This window comes from Lolium perenne, chromosome 7 (assembly GCF_019359855.2).
Source record: "Lolium perenne isolate Kyuss_39 chromosome 7, Kyuss_2.0, whole genome shotgun sequence".
Classification (NCBI taxonomy): Eukaryota; Viridiplantae; Streptophyta; class Magnoliopsida; order Poales; family Poaceae; genus Lolium; species Lolium perenne.
The window spans coordinates 233,932,527-233,953,324 of record NC_067250.2 but is presented as its reverse complement, the minus strand read 5'-3'; the positions used below and the strand labels follow the sequence as shown (position 1 = coordinate 233,953,324).

The following is a 20,798-nucleotide window of genomic DNA, read 5'->3' as shown; positions in this document are numbered from 1 at the left end:
GAACGAAGCAGGGAGGTCGGCCACCACGGCGATAATCCCAGTGAGCCTATCCCAAAATCTTCGTCCAACCCCAAATCCTTAATCTGGACCGAATCCCGACCACAATGGCGGCCAGTCGTGGCCTGGCCTCCGATTCTCGAGGTTGCCGATGGTGCTGACATGCGCCGGAAATTTTCGGGTCAGCGTTGGTCTGTAGGATTGGATTTGTCGGGAGGATTAGGAATTTTACGGGAGAGCACGGACGTTCGGGACAGAATTCTACTTGAACTCAAACAAGAATCGATCGAGTCGGCCAGAGAAAAAAACCTCGTGTGTCTAGAACGTCCTAAGAAGATGTTGTTGAGAAGCCGTCGCTACATTGATTTGTATACCGCACACTTCAACCAAACCTCGTGTGTTGCTACGACACAATATTAAATAAAATGTGCTTTTCAAATCTATGCAAGTTAAATCCAAATAGAACAGAATTGTTGATCAACATGTCTTTTGTACCGTGTAATATTGAAAATCATATGACATTGATTTTAAATGCGTAACAGTGACATGCATATTTGGCGCGAGAGGCCGGCTACCATCGTCGCTGGGTAAAACAGGTGGATGAACTCAGCCACGTCTGAGTCCAACCGATCTCCATGCTCTTCAAATCAATATTGTTACAAATTTAGACAATCATTTTACTCTTTTTTTTTTCGAAATGGGGGTATACCCCGGCTTCTGCATCATGATGATGCACACGGCCATTTATTAAAAATAAGTTCGACAGAAGTATAGATTACATCTCAAGTATCATCAATGATTGATACAACTATCAATCATTACTAAAAAAGACATAAAAAGAGAACTCAAGAACCAAGCCTCCTAGTATGCCGCCAACCAGCCTGGCACAAGATATCCTGAGCAACCATCAGGAGCCGTGTGCACCCAGTAGCCATAGCATCCCGCTGTCCCTCCGGCGAAAGGAGAGACCAAAGCTGGACCCAATGTGCCACCATATGAGTAACCTGCAAAAAGTGAAAAGAATTTTTCTTGTTAAAGATAATATCATTTCTGACCCTCCATATAGACCAACATAAAGCGGAAACCCCAATACGGATAAAAGCCTTAGATTGTCTATCTACTCCATTCAACCAATTACCAAACAAATTAGTAATATTTGATGGAGGCGGAAGATCATAAGTGAAATTAACTGTACGCCAAAGCAGTTTAGCTAAAGGACACTCCACAAAAAGATGTTGAATAGTCTCCTGTTCACCGCAAAAGACACATTTCGTACACCCATTCCAGTGTCGTTTGGCTAAATTATCTTTGGTTAATAAAACCTTATTACTCAAGAACCACATAAAAATCTTTATCTTAAGAGGAACCTTAACCTTCCAGAGGTATTTTCGTAAAAAAGGAGTATGATCATTCATAAGATCTTCATACATAGACTTAACCGTGAAGAGTCCTGTGGATGTCAAATCCCAGACAAAACGATCATTATCTTCATTCAAATTTATCCTTATCAATTTACGACACAAGTTAACCCATGAAGACCACTTATTACCACTCAACACTCTACGAAAAGTAATATTGAGTGGGGTTTGAGCTAGTACATGGGCAACTGTTACATTTTTGTGATGAACTATATTATATAGTGTTGGATACTGGTGTGCTAAAGGAGTTTTTCCTAACCATATATCTTCCCAGAAGCGGGTATTGCATCCATTACCCACTTTGAAAAAACCCCTAGAGAAGAACTCCCCCTTAACCTCCATCAACCCCTTCCAAAAGGGAGAATCAGTAGGTTTAGCCTGTACACCAGATAACGTATTGTGTCTTAGGTATTTATTTTGTATTATTTCTTGCCATACCCCTTCTTCATTAAGTAGTTTAAAGAGCCATTTACTCAGTAGGCATTTATTTTTAATATCAAGAACCTCAATACCGAGCCCACCTTGATCCTTGGGTCGGCACACAATATTCCATTTAGTAAGTCTATATTTTCTTTTATTTTCCTCCGACTGCCAGAAGAACCTAGATCTATAGAAGTCCAGACGTTTCCTTACCCCAACGGGTATTTGTAGGAAGGACAACATAAACATAGGTAAACTAGATAACACTGAATTGATAAGGACTAACCTATCACCATAGGATAGTAATTTCCCTTTCCAACATCCCAACTTGCTTTCAAATCGGGTCTCTACTGGATACCAATCAGAATTTCTTAGTTTTCTGTAATGAATGGGAATACCCAAGTATTTAGGCTCCGTTCGGTTTGGAGGAATTTCAAAGGAAAAAGTACAGGAATAGAAGCCGGAGGAAAACTAACGAGAGCAGCGTTCGGGATGCAGGATTGTACCCATCGGATTCCTTTGGAAAGTTCCTGTTACCTGTACTTTTCACGGGAAAACAAAAATCCACCCAGACCTCATGGAAACTTTCCTACGGATGGAGCGCGGCGTGCCTCGCGAGAAAAGCAAGCTCGGCAGCCATTAATTACTGATTACAGTATACTGACAAATAGGCCATGGCTTTTGTGGGTCCGTGTTCTTTTGGATTCCTGTGATCAACTCTCCTTTGTTCTGAACGCTCTCTTTTACAAAACTTCCTGCGTTTTTGTGATCCTCCGTTTTCTCACCGGACACCTTTTCCATTCCCGTGGTTCTCTGCATTCCCCTGTTTTAGAATCTTTCGCTCCGAACGGGGCCTTAAAGGGGAGTGAGCCAGCATCACATCCAAAGATCTGTCTGTACTGATCCTCTTCCTCCTTGGCTTTTCCAAAACAAAAAATCTCGCTCTTATGGAAATTAATCTTAAGTCCTGATAACTCCTCAAATAGGCATAATATTAATTTCATATTAATCGCTTTCTGGAGGTCGTGCTCCAAAAAAAGAATTGTATCATCGGCATATTGTAATATGGAGAGACCACCCTCAACAAGATGGGGGACCAGCCCTCCCACTTGACTATCCTCTTTTGCTCTCTGAATTAAGATAGCTAGCATATCTACTACAATATTAAAAAGTAATGGAGACAAAGGGTCTCCTTGCCGTAATCCTTTCTTTGTTTGGAAATAATGACCAACGTCATCATTAACTTTAACACCTACACTTCCACCTTGAACAAATTGTTGAACTATTTGGCCCCATTCAGGAGCAAAACCCTTCATCCTCAAGGTCTGTTGCAAAAAAGGCCATTTCACTTTATCATAGGCTTTTTCAAAATCAATTTTAAACAGTACCCCATCCATCTTTTTGGTATGTAACTCATGTATTGTTTCATGAAGGATTACCACTCCTTCCAGAATATTCCTCCCCGGCATAAATGCTGATTGGGTTGGTTTTATCACTCTTGGGGCAATCCCTGAGATGCGATTTGTGCCAGCCTTTGTAAAAATTTTAAAACATACATTTAGGAGGCAAATAGGTCTATATTGTTGTATCTGTACCGCATCCTCTTTCTTAGGAAGTAATGTGATTACGCCAAAATTCAGCTTGTAAAGGGGCAATTCCCCCTTACTAAATTGAAAGAATAACGCCATCAAGTCGTCTTTTATTACTTCCCAAAATTTTTGATAGAACTCAGCCGGAAAACCATCCGGGCCAGGAGCTTTATTGAGTTCCATCTGTGAGATTGCCTCAAACACCTCCTCTTCAGTAAAAGGAGCTGTTAGAATCTCATTTTCCGCTTGTGAAATTTGCGGTATATCATGAATTTCATTCTCCACTAAAGAAATATGACTAGGTGCCGGTGTCCCAAATAATTTCTTATAAAATTCGGTGATATAAACCTTCAAATTATGTTCCCCAACAATAGTTCCCTCGTCTTGTTCTAATTGGAAAATTTTCTTTTTGCGGTGTTTGCCATTTGCTATTAAGTGAAAGTATTTTGTGTTATTGCCCCCTTCCTGAACGTGTTTCACTTTTGCTCTTTGAGCCCATTTAGACTCTTCTTCTCTCCTTAATTTGCTTAAGCTTTCATTTGCTTTTTTAAGTTCCTCTCTTTCATTCAAACTCAAAGGAACCGATTCCGCTTTTAAATCTAAATGATCAATCATAATTAATAATCTCTCCTTTTCTTTTTTATACCTTCCACTTTGATTCTTTGCCCATCCCTTTAGAAATCTTCTTATGTGTCTAAGTTTATTTAACCAATTCTCCATAGGATCCGGCCCTATTAAAACCGACTTCCACTCCTTTACTATCAAATCAAAAAAACCTTCTTGACGCAACCAAAAGAGTTCAAAAGAGAATTTTGACTTATTGCCCAGATGTGCTTTCACACCTGAATCAATGAGTATCGGAGTATGATCGGAGTCGGATCTAGATAAGGCACGAACTGTAACTAGAGGGAATTTCTGCTCCCAATCAATAGATGCCAACACTCTATCTAACTTCTCATAGGTAGGTACATCACGCCGACTAGCCCACGTAAATTGTCTTCCAGTGAGTGCAATTTCACGTAGGTTCAAGTGTTCAATAATTGCATTAAAGACAAAAGGCCACCTTGCCTTAAAATTGTCATTATTCTTTTCTTCTCTTTTCCGTATGATATTAAAATCTCCACCTATCAGCATAGGAAGTGATTCAGATTCACACGTTCTCACTAATTCCGCCAAGAATTCAGCCTTGTGCGCATCTTGGGCAGCCCCATAGACCGGCACCAGAACCCATTCGAAACCATCTCTCTTGCATTTAATATGGAGTTTGACACAATAGTCACCAGTGGTCACCTTCAACACCTGAAGTGTATCCGAATTAATTCCCACTAGAATACCTCCAGAACGCCCATGTGGTGGTAAACAAAACCAAGCAAAATTATACCCCGCTGCAAGTTGATTTAAGAAGGGGACAGTGAAGTTAGATCTTCCAGTCTCCAATAAGGCTATGAAGTCTAACTTATGTTCCCTAATTGCCTCTTTAACAAACAGGTGCTTTGCTGTATCACCAAAACCCCCCGGATTCCAATTTATTCCTTTTATATTCTGCATTAGGAGAATTGTTTCTTAATGCGTTTCCTAGAACTCCTTCGAATATTGTTAGTATCATAAATTTTTTTCTGTCTAGTTTTTCTTTCCCTCCCAATTGGCCTTGGAGGCTCAATGTCATCATCAACCCCCAATGGGATATCATCTTCATCCACTAAGTCCTCACATAAGGTAGAGACTTTTGACATCACAAGAGATGACAAGTCTTCCTCTTCGTGTACTTTATCATGAGAATTATTATGTAATAACGTAAGTATCCGATTTTCCTCCAGTAATTTAATTCCTTTAATCGATTTTTCCACTTCCCTCTCCGAACACCCTAATGATATTCCTAACCGTTCCGCTCTCAGACTAATTTCATCATTTGGGATATTAACTATCGAAAGTTTAGGTATAACCAATTTACCTGAACTGGCAGGAGTCTGGCGCAACTGTGTCGCCATCTTAGCCTTCTCCATCTGAGGCATGTCCACATTTGGCATGTTTTCCAATCTAGAGCTAGATCTCACTTGAACAGACGATTTGGGTATCCCTCCAAAAGCAATGACCTCCTCCAGAGTGGGTTGAACTGGTGAAACAAACGAACTATCTAGTAAGGATAAAGATATTGTTGGTACTTTACTGGATATGGGAATCACTAAAGGAGCAGAAGAAATACCATTGGCTTTGTTGAGTGAGTCAGTACTCACTGTTTGACTTAAACCAATTGTATCCATCTCCACATGTGTCACCCTTGTCCTAGTTCCATCCTTTGATTGGTCCAACGAGTCAACCATGACGGATGTACTGGTAGTACCTGTAACATATGTATCTTGCCCATTAGATACAAACTGAGGGGTAAAACCTGTATCAAATACCACATTACCCTTCCAAGTATCATTAAAATTATGTATAACACAACCCCTACCAGTTGCTGCACCCTTCTGGTGCACAGAAGATCCCAGAGAAACCAAATTCTGCATCCCAGTCATTGGCAGATCTGCTAGCATCTCAGATTCTCTGTCTCCGCCGATTTTCTGCAACCCAGACTCAGCACCACTTGTTACCCCCGCGGCCACCTCGTGCACAGAAGATCCCAGGACGCACTGTGCAGGGCATGCAGTCTGCTGCTGCACCTGCTGCGCGCAGTGAGCCAGCTCGCCAAACTGGCCCGCAGCCTGGGCAGCTTTTGACTGTCCCGCCGCACGCGTGTCGGGCATGGAGAGGCCTGCTGCTCCTCCAGCAACTTCAGGCAGTACCGACGCACAAGTGGCATCCCTGGACAGGCTAGCTGCTCCTCCTGGTGTGAGCTGGGCACGCAAGTGGCTGCTCGGGTCCCGAGCCCGCTGCTTGTCCCCTGCAGGCGCAGTGCTCAGCTGCACGTTGCCAGCCGACCGGCACGGATCCCTAGGCCTGGACATGGGCAATCCCAAGCCAGATCTGGGTAGAATATCTGCATGGCAATCATCAAACAAATTGTTTTTTAGTGGCACACTTTCAGCAGTAGATAAAATAAAAGACTGGTCATTTTGACTCAAAATTGGTTCAAGTGAATGACTACCTGCATGACTGAGGTTAATATTCATCGACCCAATTTTAATCGCATCCAATTGATGCAGCTGCTCTTGCATCCCATCTACTCCATTGTTAACATTTGAAGCAACATTTCCATTGTTATTTGATGTAGTCTCCGTAGCATTACCTTTGGGATCCATGTCCATAGCATGACCATTACCATTATTTCCATCACCATTCTTGGCATCATCATTACCATCATTGCCGTTGCTAGCATCCACCATGTTCACCTCCTGAGTCCCATTAACTTTCACTCTTATGCACCAAAACAATCTGAACATCCAAAATATCTCACATGCATCACATAACTCTGAAACTGCGTATTTTGGAACAATAAATAAAATACATTAATCTGAGCGCATATAACAACAAATAATCTGATTGTTTCAGCTCTCACAATTCTAATTTACGAGCGTAGAAGAGAATGGATAGAGAGCGCTGCTTACAACAATCCTAATTTAGGAGCATAGAAAGATGTAAAAATAATTTGCCCCCATTATTCAAAAATCTCATCAAAAAGGTAGGAAAGTTTTCACATGTTAATTCTTTTATAAATTCAGAGAACACTCCGGTCGGCCCCAGCCTGGCCAAAGGGACCAGCGTCCAGCAGCCAGCACCTAACTCACCTACGAGAACCCCTGTTTCCTCGCCACCCTCTGTCGCAGGTCAACTCTCTCGGCCGCTAATTCCTAGCGGAGCGCTACCTCCCCCACACACTCTCGCCGACTTCTAGTTCCTCACCAATGCGGTGGAGCTCCGTCGTCCCGGCCGAAGCTCGGCGTGATGCCCAGTATATCCTGCCCGCCGGCCTTCTCCTGATGTGTTACCCCTGGCCTTGCTTGGTCGCCTTAAACAATGCCTCAATCCGCACAATTTCAGGGCAAATTCGAATCGCTCATTTCCTTTCTCTTTTTTTTTTTCTTTCACCTCTCCTTGTCCTTCGCACCCACTTATCTCCCATTGTCAATTGGAGGTTTGTTTCTTCCTAACCAGATCTTGGCGAGGTGGCTTATCAATTACAGGAAAATTGATGAATTCGTTGCAATGGACGGAGGCGGGACTATCGGACTCAGAATATTCGTGACATGTAGCTTTTTCGTTCGAACTGAGCGAGGTGGGACTATCGGGCTCATAATATTCGTGGCAGTTTGTTGAATTGTGAACCTCCAAATAATTTAGATGATTGAAACATAAAAGTACAAAAAGAAAAAAAGAAAGAGACCTAGCAGAGATTTGGTACTCGTGGGCACCAGTGCTCCCGCTATTTTAGAAAAAAATAAAAATCATATTTACGTGTTTCAAAAAAATTAGAGAAAAAATCATGGTGTAGCCAATAAATTGTCCCATAAACGTGCAAAATTTCAATTTCAAATACAAAAATTTCTGGGCTACACAAAAATAACAAACGGGTGGATCTGGGTGTACATATTTCAAATCTCCAAATTTCAACAAATTTTGTCTTTTTTGTGTAGTCTACAATATGAAGAATTTTATATTAAAATTTTACACGCTTGTAGTTTACGTCATTTATTATGTCTAGATTTATGTTCAGATTTTTTTGAAATAAATATGTATGATTTTTGAATTTATTTAAACAGCAGGAGGTGCCCATGAGCCAAAGACACTTTTCGAGAGACCCATTGTTACATGGTCGGCCCAAAAAGTAGCCGGCAATCTAAATCCATGAAAAAAAAGGAGCTAATTACATCCCAGGTATAACAACTTGCACCTCATGTGCAAATTAGTACAATAAGTTGTAAAATGGGAAATCTGAGTGCAAGAACTTGTAAATCTGAATCATATTAGTCCAAAACGTCCCTAATGGTGCCATGGTGGACCCTGTACCAATTTGAAGATTTGTCCTTGAGCTATTTTTTCCCCGACTGGGTCCTTCCTCATCGTTAACATGTTTTTTTTAATAAAAAGAGAAGGCACCTTTATGTTTTTTCTATCTATGTGCTTCCTTTTTCGTGGCAAAGAGCCAAAGAGAGCAACAAAATCGCTGATTGAGATTCAGGCATCTCCGACGAGCAACGCTGAGCGACCGTTTGCGTCCGCTCGTGCTGTAAATGCGTCTGGTACCCCTCCAGCGATGCGACACAAAGTGACTGGGGTTGTCCGCAGCGACGCAAACATGGCCCAAAATTGCATGAGGTTTGCATCTCTGCGGACGTTACGCGGATGCAACGCCCCACCCGGGCCTCGCATGTGCCCGCCTGGTAGGGGCACAACTGCTTCGTCTTCCCCGGCAAAACTTATGGGCGGCGCGCTGCAGCTTTTCAGGGTCGCGTTAATGGCGCGCTGAAAGGACATATATCTTTTATTTGTGGTTTTGGTGTTGATGACAATAATTTTATATGATCATTTTGATATATAAGATTTGTATGGTGTAGCGTTGATCGGTATGCCCAAAAGTTGAAGAGATTTTGAAGATATGCTATGCTATCCTTTTGAGAATCTTTTGTTGAAGAAAGAATAGAAGAGCAAAGAAGAAAAGAGAAGAAATGAAGAAAGAAAAGAGAAGAAGAAGAAAGGTGAGGAGGGGAGGTCGCCGGCGGTGGTGCGGGCGGTACCACCGGCCACGCAGCGGCCGGAGCATCCGGGCTAGGTACCGCCCGTGGTACCGGTGATGGCCCGAGAGGCTCAGTACATGTCCAGGGGGGGTTGGAGCCCCGGCGGTACCTTGGCCGGTACCCCGGCCGGAGGCTCCGGCCTCCCCTCCCGGCCCGCGCGCTCCAGGCCCCTCTCGGCCACGTGGCTCGCTCCCGTTGGCCGCGCCGCTCGCCTAGGAGCGGTAGTACCGGCCCAACCTGGCCGGTACTACCGGCCACCCCTCTCCAACGGCTGGATCGCCGGATCGTCTCCACCGACTACTTATAGTCTTCTTCTCCAAATGGCTTGGCTGCTCACTTCTTCCCCAAAAAGCAAGACACCATTGTTGAGCCACCAAGAACACCAAATTCATCGGATCTCCTCCCTCAACCACCCAAATCCCTTGTGCTTTGGAGAATCGAAGGAGAAGACCCCGATCTACATCTTCACCGAAGAAATTTGCATTTCCCCCTCATTTTGTTGAGGGCCCCCTTGCTAGTGTTCCTATTTGGTTCCCTAGTTGATTTGTGTTGATGTGTTGTTGTTGATTGTTGTATTGTTACAGATTTGGGAGCCTCTAATTCGGTTGTGGATGTGTGCCCCAAGAACCTTGTAAAGGCCCGGTTTCCGCCTCGAGGAAATCCCTTAGTGGAAGTGGACTAGGCCTTCGTGGCGTTGCTCACAGGAGATCTGAGTGAAGCCTTCGTGGCTGTTGGTTTGGCTTGCGTAGCAACCACACTCCTCCAAACGTAGACGTACCTTCTTGCGAAGGAAGGGAACTACGGGAATCATCTCCGTGTCATCGCGTGCTCCACTCTCGTTTACCTCTATCCCACTCTATCTCCTATATATTGCGTAGCTATATCTTGCTTAGTTGATAACCTTGTCATATAGGTAAATTCACTTAGTTGCATATCTAGAGAATTTACCTTTGTGTCAAGCCTAAATTGAAAAAGAACTAAAAATTGGTTAGCACCTATTCACCCCCCCCTCTAGGTGCGGCATACGATCCTTTCATGCGCCTCAGCTTCCGCGAGTGTGCGCTGTTGTGCGGCATCGCAGTGGCAAAACATTGAAGGCGAGATGGCGTCCAAGCCTTTTAAAGGAACGCTGTCGGCGCCCATTTCCCCGAACACACCATTGACACAGCCCACCCTATCCACCCGACCGACTCCATGGGGAAGAAATGCTGGCCGTTCCGCAAGACCAAGAACGAGCACGAGACTAGCGGCTCGCGGTCCAGCAAGAAGGTACGGGTCGGGCGGTATGTCCGCATCGAGCTGGCGCGCCACCTTTTGGAGGAAAACAGGCCGATACCATGGCCGGATGCAAACCTGTCTGGAGGAGGCTGGTACCTCAACTCCAGGCGCGTGCAAGCCCTCCCCCCCGGTGCTACGTGAGGGCCGAGAGCGTCGGGACGAGGTGCGCCGCCGCCGAGCGATCTTGCCGGTCGATCTCCAAGAAGATCCGGCGTACGCGCTCAACTCCTACAACTGGATCTCGATCGGGACATGGGAGTTCGACACGCGCCGCTGCACTGGCTACCTCGGCGACGTCGACTACTTCGACCGCGAGATTGCCGCGGAAGAAGAGGAGAACAACGACGAGGACGAGGACGAGGCTCCGCCTGCTCGTCCTCTTGCCGGACCCGTGCCTTCTTGCCGGACCGCGAGCCGCTAGCCTTGTGGTCGTTCTTGGTCTTGCGGAACGGCCAGCATTTGTTCCCCATGGCATCGGTCGGGTGGATAGGGTGGGCTGTGTCAATAGTGTGGTCGGGGAAATGGGCGTCGGCAGCGTTTCTTTAAAATGCTCAGATGTCATCTCGCCTTCAGTGTTCTGCCACTGCGACGCCACCCAGCAGCGCACGCTCGCGGAAGCCGAGGCGCGCCATTAACGTGGCCCTGAAAAGCTGTAGCGCGCCGCCCGTAAGTTACGTCGGGAAGACGAAGCAGCTGTGCCCCTGCTAGGTGGGCCCGTGCGAGGACCGGGTGGACGACCGCTGCGTCCGGCATAGCGTCCGCAGAGACGCAAACCTGACGCAATTTTGGACCATGTTGTCGTTGCGGATGGCCCGATCACTTTGCGTCGCACCGTTAGAGAGGATACCAGACGCATTTTCAGCACGAGCAGACACAAATGGTCGCTCGTCGCCCCGTTGAAGATACGCTGAATCTCAATCAGCAATTTTGTTGCTCCTTTTGGCTGTTTGCCACGAAAAGGAAAAGGGAAGCACATAGATGGAAAAAAACACAAAGGTGTGGTCTCTTTTTATTAAAAACTAGCACAAAGCCCGTGCGTTGCTACGATGTCATATTAAATTGAATGAACAACTATGTTTAGATCCATTCCTCAATCGGTTCCAAATGATTTGAGTTCTTGATTCCGTGTGGTAGTACTGTTTCTGAACATACATATGGTAGTACGTCAGCCCTTACTCGACCATATGCATATTCTCGGTGGACAACATTCGATGTCAAACAACAAGCCTTCTTCTCGTTTTCTCGCGCTGAAAAAATATCCCCATGGCCTGCGACAACGTATTGTGGCCGGCGATCACCGTGCATCAACGTGTCTGTATCATGCTCGTAAATTCGATGACTGCCCGAGCTCAGCACTTCCGAGCACAAAGATATTCAGGCTATCACCCAACAAACTGCACACATGTCAAACTGGAAAGTACAATAAAGACACCTCGGCGCTGCTAAAACCTTTCCCTGTACTTTAATCAGTCCACACATCCACAAGTTTTAAAGAAGAAATGCCGAAGCACTGATCGAATTTAACACTAAATATATCGTATGCAACTACCAAATATGTCCACAGGGCCAGAAAAGCGAAAGACTTGTTTTGAAATATGTCCACATGGCCAGAATAAAGGATCTCAGAGAGAGGCGCCAGTGGCGGATGATGGCCGTTGGCCACGGTAGCTGTCTTCAGGCCATGGAAATTTTCTTCAGGAAAAAAACAATTATATGCTGAAACAAAACACCAATTATAGCTCATTATATTTGGGATTACTTACATGGTGACATATTAGTAATGGCATCCAAATTTCAGTTGCAAATAACAAAAACGCTTTAGTATCAGAAAGAACAACTTGAGATAGAGATGGACTAAGAAAACCAATTATGATCCTAAACTCAAGGGCCAAAAAACTCAGTAAGTGAAAGGCTAGTATATCCATACTGTAAATTCTAACTCTTGCCATTGAACCGAATCTGAATATTTTCATGTCAGTAAATAGTGAAACACTGAAATTCAGAAATTAACATCTTCACCAATCACCAGGCAAGATATGGAAGAATGATCCAAATGCCAACATCACTTGATGAAAGCGAAAACATTTTTTGATAACGTCAAAACATGTACTTATGTCCCTGTTTCACATGTATTATCTTGCCCATGAGCAATATATGTACAAACGGTCGGTGTGACAAATCCAGGCAGGGTCATCCTCATCCAGAAGAGGCCTATGTCTACAGCGGACATGTTCAGGTCGCAAAGCCGAAGGCACTGAGCCCCTAACCCTGGCGCCAACACCCCTTGCGCACTGTGTTTTTCCATACCCCTCGTACTTGGATCCTGGGCTAAAGATGTACAGCTCAGTCAGCTCTCCAAACCCTCTCCTGCTCAAACAGACCGAGTTCCTCTGACCCTAGATATGAATAATCCACAGAAATTCAGCTTTTAGTTCAGTTTGAATCCTTTGTTCTTGCCTGCTATGCATAATCTCTATGTGTCCTGGTCATACGTAACCTGTCAACAGCGGTGAGTTCTCTGGGTTTGTTGCGTCGCCTTGGGCTGCGTGCTGTAGTCCGGGAGAAGGATGATGAACTCCGAAAATCTACATGTTTTGGTCAATTTCGGTAGAACACGTTGCCGACAGTCGGCCACGACAAGATCAGTTAACCACAAAATTTACATATATGCACAGAAATACGACCAACAAAGTAAGACACTACTGAGAACAATTTATAAAATTTTATAACTAACCACCGGAATAGGCTAGCTGAGTAATGCAAATAAACACATCCAAAGTGCCTAGGTGTACGAAAGGAGAAGATGGCAAGAACAGATGACGGGGTGTCCCAGATTGGCAGTGTTTAGATGAACAAGTGCCTCTGAATTTTGCATGCATAATTGAAGATTGCCGGGCTAGGGTATGTGCGATTTGGAAAGACGAGGCTGCTGGAACCTGCAATTATGGTGCTGGCCTCCATGAGTAGCACTTGAAGTTGAAACGGAGACATAACATTCACACATGAGCTGATGAGCAGTGCCATTGTGCATAAGAACGAATGAAAAAAGAAGCACTCAGGCCTTCAGACACACATGAGTAATGCCATTATCCACAAGAAAGAATGAAAAAGAAGCAAATCCCGCCATTAGCACTGATGCGTATTACGCATGATTCAGGAGCTACTCTGAACACATCATTAAACCAGAGAGAAAAACAGGGAAGTTTCTCTTTACTCGGCAACACATCGAGAAGTTTCTCTTCCGTTAATGTATAAAAATTGAAGAAGCGCATCAACCAAAAAATCAGCAGCCGAGTCGGGAGGTGCGGCGGCGCCACGAAGTCAGCTGGTGGCGGATCGATCGAGGCTGCAGCCGGGATTTCTGGGCGGCCATGGGTACGGGGGGCTCCGGGGACTCGGATGGAGCCAGTCCGTGCCGCGCCGGAGGAGGAGGGGCACGGGGCTTACCGGCGGTGACCTCGCCGCCCGCTCGGCATGTGCGGCCGGCTCCGGCCGTCTCCCCTTCGCAGGGTCGAAACTGCGGAGCTAGGATGGGAGGCCATGGGGGCGGGGCGCGGCGGGGAAGCCAAGACGTACCTTGCCGACGGAGGTGGGCGGGGGCAGTAAACGCCGGCCGTACCTCGCTGGGCGGGGCTGGGCGGGGCGCTCTCATGGAGTCATGGCTCGACGTTTCGGGCGTTGACCGAACAAAAGCAAACTTCACTTGGCGGTGGCATTACCCCGTAATTACTACAAGTGGAGGGGTAAAATCGGAAAAGGTAAAAACGACCGAGGGAGAAACCCTTTTGCTTTTATTATTAGGTATAGACTAGGACAATGCCCGCGCGTTGCTGCGAGAGAGACTTTCAAAAGTGGAAGTACTCCTCGGCAACATCCAACCTTAAGTGGAAGTAGACCCTGGTTGATATGACATTAATTCTTTCTTTGCCTTCACTATAGTACTGAGCCCCCGCATCACTCCTCTGGCGGCACGGGGGGAAACCCTAGCGCCGCCGCCTAGGCCCTCCCTCTCCCTCCCCCGCATCGCCGCCGCCGGAGGGGGCGCCGGCGAAGCCGCGCGCGCCTCAAGGATGGTGGCGGCGGGGCGGTTTCTTCTCCGCCTCCCCTTCTTCCCCTCGCGTTCCCCGGCGCGGGGGCGCTGCAGGCGGCAGCGGTGGCTACGGGCGGGCTCGCGACGGCCCAGCGTCGACCCGACAGAGCTGCATCGGGAGGCCGCGGCGGCGGGGCTGCATCGGGAGGCCGCGTCGGTGGTGCCCGCGGGAGGCCGCGGCGGTGGGCGGGTCCCGATCTGGGCCTGTCGGGTCATGCAGGCCACGGCCGCTGTTGTTGGCGCTGGGCGGCGTCTCCGTCATGGCGCAAGGGCTGCGCGGTGCTGGCCATGGTCCTGGGCTGCGAAGGCAGTGCGATGGCGGCTGGTGGTGTGCGGGGAGCTCATGTCTGCGGGCTTCGGTGTTCGTCCTTGAGCCCCGTATCGGTGTTGGTCGGCGTCCCCTCTATGTGGCGTTCTGGCGGCGCCCACGGTGCTCTTCGGCAGTGCTCCGTTGGCTTCAGGTTGTGCAGCCCACTGCGCGGCGGTGGCTAGAGGTTGGCCTGGAGGATGCTGCAAGAAGTCGAGCGTTTCAGGTTGCCAGGCGGGGTGCGCATGACGGCTCTCCGGGGGTCGCGATGCGGTGGATGTAGGTGGTGGTTTGTGCCGGTCCTTGTTGGGCGGGCGCGAGGTCTTGGGACTCTTCGCTGGGTGAAAGCTCTGTCTTGGCTAGGACCGACGACGGTGATGCCCGAGGGCGCCGCATCCTTCTTGAAGGCATCGTCGAAGCGGGTGTTTCTTGATCTCCGTCCGGGCTCTCCGGGGGAAACCCTAGATCCCTCGCGGGATCGGGCGTGGGCGGCGCTCTTGTGTCGCTTTGTCTCTTGGGGCCTCACTTTGGACGTCCACCGGATGGGGGGACTTGTGGAGTGTTTAGGTGGTTCGGCGGAGGCGGGTTCGTCTTCGGCCAGGCGGGGCGCGGCCTTGGGCCGGCGTGGTAGTTGGAGCGGTGGCAACGGTCTTTCGCCTCCGCCTGTTGTGTTGAGGTGTGGTGTCGACCTGGTTGGTCGTCGACCCGTGTGGAGCGCAGCCTCGGGGCTGGCGTGTGGTGTCGTGTTGTAACGGTTTTTCAGTCAGTTTTCCTCATAAACGGGCCAACTCTTTTCTCCTATACCAATGAAAGGCAAAACTTTTACCTCGTTTAAAAAAATCTTTCTCTGCCTTATCACGCCCCCTCGTCGTACCGGAACGGCGTCATGCAAACCATGACTAATATATATAGTTTAACTGTAATACTTCCTTTGTCTATGAAATTTACCTAAATTTTGATAAATCTCATACAACTTTCATAAAACGAGGAAGTATTAGATATAATTATTTCAGATGAAATGGGCATAGTGTTGCTTACAAAGTGGTTTCGTTCTTTATAAAAAAACACATGTTTGTTTTTAAACTATGTGTTCGTACGCTATGTTTAGCGAGGCAGGGGAAAGAAAATCCCCAAATCGAATCGACCCGCTTCCATTGTCGGCCAGGATCCTCCGCTGCCGCGGCCCTTCAATCGAAGGCGACCACCGCCCCTCCCTTGCTAGGAAATAGCTTTCTCCCCCCAAATTCCTTCCAGCGCCTCTGGCAGCGCGACTCGCTTTGCGAGCTCCGGCCGTTGTGCCGTTCGGCCGGTCTTCCGTCTCCGGCCGCCCGTGACGCCACGCCTAAGTATTTTCAGTTTTTTCTTCTCTCTTTGCTTGCTTTCCCCTTTCTCGTTGTTCTCTTTCCATCTAATTTCTTTCTGACCATTAGATGATATACCAATCAATGGTATTGTTTCCAAGGCGGCTTGTTGATTCCTGAAATTTTGACTATATAAACAGGCATGAGTCTCTATGATGGAGCGATGTGGGACTAAAATCTAGCATCGATGCCTGGTTCGATCGTTCGGGCGGAACAAAGCTCACACCCAGCCATACATAAAACAAGAAAATGGGCTGGCCCAGGCTGCGGAATAGACATATCGATCCAACGATCTGAGGCGTGGAGGCCCTCCGATCTAGGATCTAAAAGAGCACTTCTGTTCGGCAGCAGAGGTCGTTCGAGGAGAGAAAGCAGAGGTCGTTCGGCGATCTGGGAAAGTTCGGACCGCTCGCAGATCTGCTCGTTCCCGAATCCCGACCGCACGCGAGCAGACGCCAGCGGCTCCAGCAGGAAGCGGTCTCGTACGATCGGGTAGGTGAGAAGGAAAAGAACGAACCGGTATGATGGCAAAACTGCTGTATTATGCGGTTTGGTGGGAGGGTAAAACCGTCCAAAAAAATGTTGGACGAAATTTTTGGCAGAAACCTTAGCTCCTTTAAGTGCTCGTGCGTTGCACCGGGAGAAAGAAATATATTGTACGGACAGTACTGCATCACCGATGATTGTCAACGGACATGTGGTAAAAAGCAGGTGTGAGGGGCACGGGTCGTACTCCGTGTAGCAGGTCTTTGCGCTGCCAATAACCGCCTCCCCGGTTGACCTCTCTTGCCTCCTTCAGCTGCTCACGGAATTCCCGTTTAACTATGGCCATCACATAGGGCTCTATCACATCTATCCCGCCCGTGCATGTTGCGCCTTGATCTAAGGCTTCGCTATGGTTCAGCGGCGTCGGCCCTTCCTTCCCATTCGGGCTCTATCACATCTATCCCGCCCGTGCATGTTGCGCCTTGATCTAAGGCTTCGCTATGGTTCAGCGGCGTCGGCCCTTCCTTCCCATTCGGGCTCTATCACATCTATCCCGCCCGTGCATGTTGCGCCTTGATCTAAGGCTTCGCTATGGTCCAGCGGCGTCGGCCCTTCCTTCCCATTCGGGCTCTATCACATCTATATCCCGCCCGTGCATGTTGCGCCTTGATCTAAGGCTTCGCTGTGGTTCATCAGCGTCAGCCCTTCCTTCCCTTCCGTTAGAGTCATATCTGTTTAGGCGGTCCCTCTCTGCATAGCTGGTTCACGCTTGCACTCTACACCTTCTATGGGTTGTAGTAGAATCTTTCATTGAGTAGTTTTGCCAACGGTGCTATTTCTTGCTGATTTCCCAGACGTCTACGTATATAAAGAGGCCGGACTCAATCTTAAATAGCGAGGTGGGACTATTTATTGATTAAAAAAACTACGCGTGGCACCTCTGTTTGCTTTGGACCTGCCGCAGCTTGTGCTTGTCCCAAGGATGAAGGATCCCATGTCCAGCGCGCAGGCCGCAACGCCAAGACGCTCGCTGCCGAGTATGAACAAAGCCGGCCCACAGCGACGCTCGCAGCGAGCCAGCGATGGGACCGACGGAACAAGCTAACCCGAACGTCTTTGCTCTAGAAAAAAACAATCGGAGCGAATCGTTTTCACAAAAGCTCTCGGTTTTGATAATAAAAAAAAAAGGAAAAAAGAGAAGATAATCTTTGCTCTGCCTCTGCAAGGAGCGCGCGGAACCCGCGTCGGAAATTGGCCTCCCGATCCGAAAACTGAATTCCACCATCGTAGCGTGCTCCGCGCCGCCGGCTGTTCACGTTCTGGCGCTCAGCGCTCGGCGCCGCTCGCTGTCCCAGCTCTGATGCTTGGGCTCGTCGGCCGCGCCGTCCTTGTTCGGCGGCTGCTGCAGCACGCATTTGGCAAGTCAACGCATGCCTCACTGCGCATGTATCCCCTGCACGAGACACCGCCATGGACTGACTGTGACGGTGCACCGCCGCCGGAGCAGGTACCTACTTTCACCGGTCGCCACCATCCACTCCGTCGGTGGGGATCACTTGCTCGAGATCTTCCTCCTCCCCTGTCCCCTTCGTCACGATGTTCGTCCGTACTGCGTCGCGACGCTCGTCCGCACCGCCCTCACCTGAAGAGCGTGGGGCCTCGTCGTGGTGTCCTCACCGTTCTTCCGCAGCCGCTCCGGAGCAAAGCAGCGGCGAGGTAGTAGCCAGCCACGGGACGATGTTGGGAGGGTGACCAAGGCGCCGGAGATGCTTGAGCGAACGCGAACCGGTAGCATCTAATCGGGAGTAGGAGCATAGGAATCCAATTCTACGGAGAGAAATTTGGTAGAGTGAAGTTAGAAATTGGGGATCGGCGGCCGCGTTTCTACTGGGGCATGTGTGCGGGTGGAGGAGGGGATCGTTCGGGAAGAAGAAGCCGGAGGAAACAAAACAAACGAACGGCTACATGGCAATTTGATGTATTATGTGATTTGGTGGGAGGGTAAAACAGTCTAAAAAAAGCGTTGACGAAACTTTTTGGCAGAAACCTTAGCTCCTTTATTATTAGATATAGATAACATGTCAACGTGAGGAAGGACCCAGTACGGGAAAAAATAGCTCAAGGATAAATCTTGAAATTGCTACAGGGTCCACCATGGCACCATTAGGGACGTTTTGAACTAATATGATTCAGATTTACAAGTTCTTGCACTCCGGTTTCCCATTTTGCAACTTATTGTACTAATTTGCACATGAGGTGCAAGTTGTTATACCTGGGATGTAATTAGCTCAAAAAAAAGACCCATGAAAGCTACCTCCCGCCCCATTACTTTCAGCACGCACACACATCGTTCAACACAAGCAATACATACAGCAGCTCGGCCGACGCTAACATTGACACCCGACCTGGAGCGCAAGTGCCACCAGGGTTGAGATCGGTCGACGGCGCTACCACTTTTGTCTCAGTTGCCTCTGTTGTGCTCATCGTTACCAAGTCCACACACCAGCCTCATACCACGAGGCATGAGCACGATCCAGACATGGGCACATGGCCACTGGCATCCGATGAGCTGTGCCCCCGCCATGCTTTTCTGAATGGGGTTCTTGAGGAACAGGTGTTCATGCGGCAGCCTCCAGGATTTGAGGATCCTACTCGCCCACATCATCTCTGTCATCTTCAGAAGGCCATCTATGGCACAAGCGAACTCCTCGCGCATGGCATGCCGGACTCGATTCTGTGCTTGGATCTCTTGGTTTTCGAGCATCTACAGCTGATACGTCCTTATTTATTCTATCACGGTCTGGCCTTACTATGTTCCTCCTGGTATATGTGGATGATATTATTGTGATCAGCTCATCCTCTTCAGCTACTGAGAGGTTGATTCGAGCTATGGGAGCTGCGTTTGCTGTCAAGGACCGGTCGACTTCATTATTTTCTCGGTATTGAGGTACACCATCAGTCTTCTAGTCTGGTTCTTTCCCAGAAGAAGTATGCTATTGACCTCCTTCGACGTCTTTGGGATGCTTAAGTGTGCTCCTGCTTCCACTCCCATGACTATGGTGATGTGCTTTCCGCTCATGAGGGAAACCTTCTTACTGCTGATGAAGCTACTCGTTACCGCAGTATAGTTGGAGGGCTTCAGTACCTTACCCTCACTCGTCCTGATATATCCTTTGCGGTCAACAAAGTGTGCCAATTTCTCCATGCTCCTCGAGATCCTCACTGGACAGCTGTGAAGCGCATACTTCGGTTCATCAAGTTTACTTGTTCTCATGGCCTGCAGCTACGGCATACCTCTGATACACTGCTGTCAGCTTTTTCTGATGCTGATTGGGCTGGAAATCTTGATGACAGGCGATCTCTTGGGGACATGCCATCTTTTATGGTGGCAATTTGATCGCCTGGACTGCACGTAAGCAAGCTACGGTGTCTCATTCTAGTACTGAGTCTGAGTATAAGGCGTGGCAAATGCAACAGCGAGAAGTTATTTGGGTTCGATCTCTTCTCACGAGCTTGGTTTGGCTCGAGTCGGATACCTATATTATGGTGTGACAATATTGGGGCTACCTATTTGTCGTCCAATCTGTGTTTCATGCTCGCACAAAACACATTGAAGTTGATTTTCACTTTGTTCGAGAAAGAGTGGCTAAGAAACAACTTCAAATCAAGTTTATTTCATCCAAAGATCAGGTGGCTGATATATTCACAAAACCTCTCCCCTTACCAGCTTTTGAGGCATGTCGACGCAATCTCAACCTTTCGGAGTCGGTTGAGATTGATGGAGGATGATAAACAACGTGTCTGTCACGTTATATATATATATATATATATATATATATATATATATATATATATATATATATATATATATATATATATATATATACCGTAACATATCTTTGTAATTAAGTTGTTGTGATTGGAAGGTTTGGCAAACCATATCTTGCCTTGTACGTTGTAATCCTTGTATCGATCAATATATAAACCAGGGGACGGCATCGTTGGATGTACCGATCCTTACCCTACCATACTTGTTGTTTTTCATGGTATCAGAGCCACGGCTCATCATCTACCAGATCCAATCTACCTAGCATCTAGTTCATCCATGGCCATGACCACCTCGAGCGGGAGCGACTCTGTCTCCTCATCCAAGAGCAGCATCGGCAGCATCGGCACCAGG

General features: G+C 47.7%; 1 protein-coding gene and 2 long non-coding RNA genes across 3 annotated transcripts; 1 reads left to right on the top strand and 2 right to left on the bottom strand.

Annotated features, from left to right (window-relative positions):
• Positions 1-635: 635 nt before the first annotated feature.
• On the bottom strand, positions 636-10,239 carry LOC127313962 (uncharacterized). Its single transcript, XM_051344434.2, has 7 exons — positions 10,123-10,239; positions 6,934-6,976; positions 6,510-6,839; positions 5,877-6,401; positions 5,628-5,765; positions 5,376-5,537; positions 636-1,001 (listed from the first exon to the last, which is right to left on the bottom strand). Exons 1-7 carry the CDS (start codon positions 10,237-10,239, stop codon positions 859-861), a joined length of 1,458 nt encoding a protein of 485 aa, XP_051200394.2. The 3' UTR covers positions 636-858.
• A 2,187-nt stretch (positions 10,240-12,426) lies between these two features.
• LOC127313961 (uncharacterized) lies at positions 12,427-14,331 on the bottom strand. Its single transcript, XR_007859274.1, has 2 exons — positions 12,872-14,331; positions 12,427-12,770 (listed from the first exon to the last, which is right to left on the bottom strand). It is a non-coding gene; the product is annotated as an uncharacterized lncRNA (long non-coding RNA).
• A 1,562-nt stretch (positions 14,332-15,893) lies between these two features.
• On the top strand, positions 15,894-16,808 carry LOC127313960 (uncharacterized). The gene is made up of 2 exons (XR_007859273.1): positions 15,894-16,117; positions 16,273-16,808. It is a non-coding gene; the product is annotated as an uncharacterized lncRNA (long non-coding RNA).
• Positions 16,809-20,798: the final 3,990 nt, after the last annotated feature.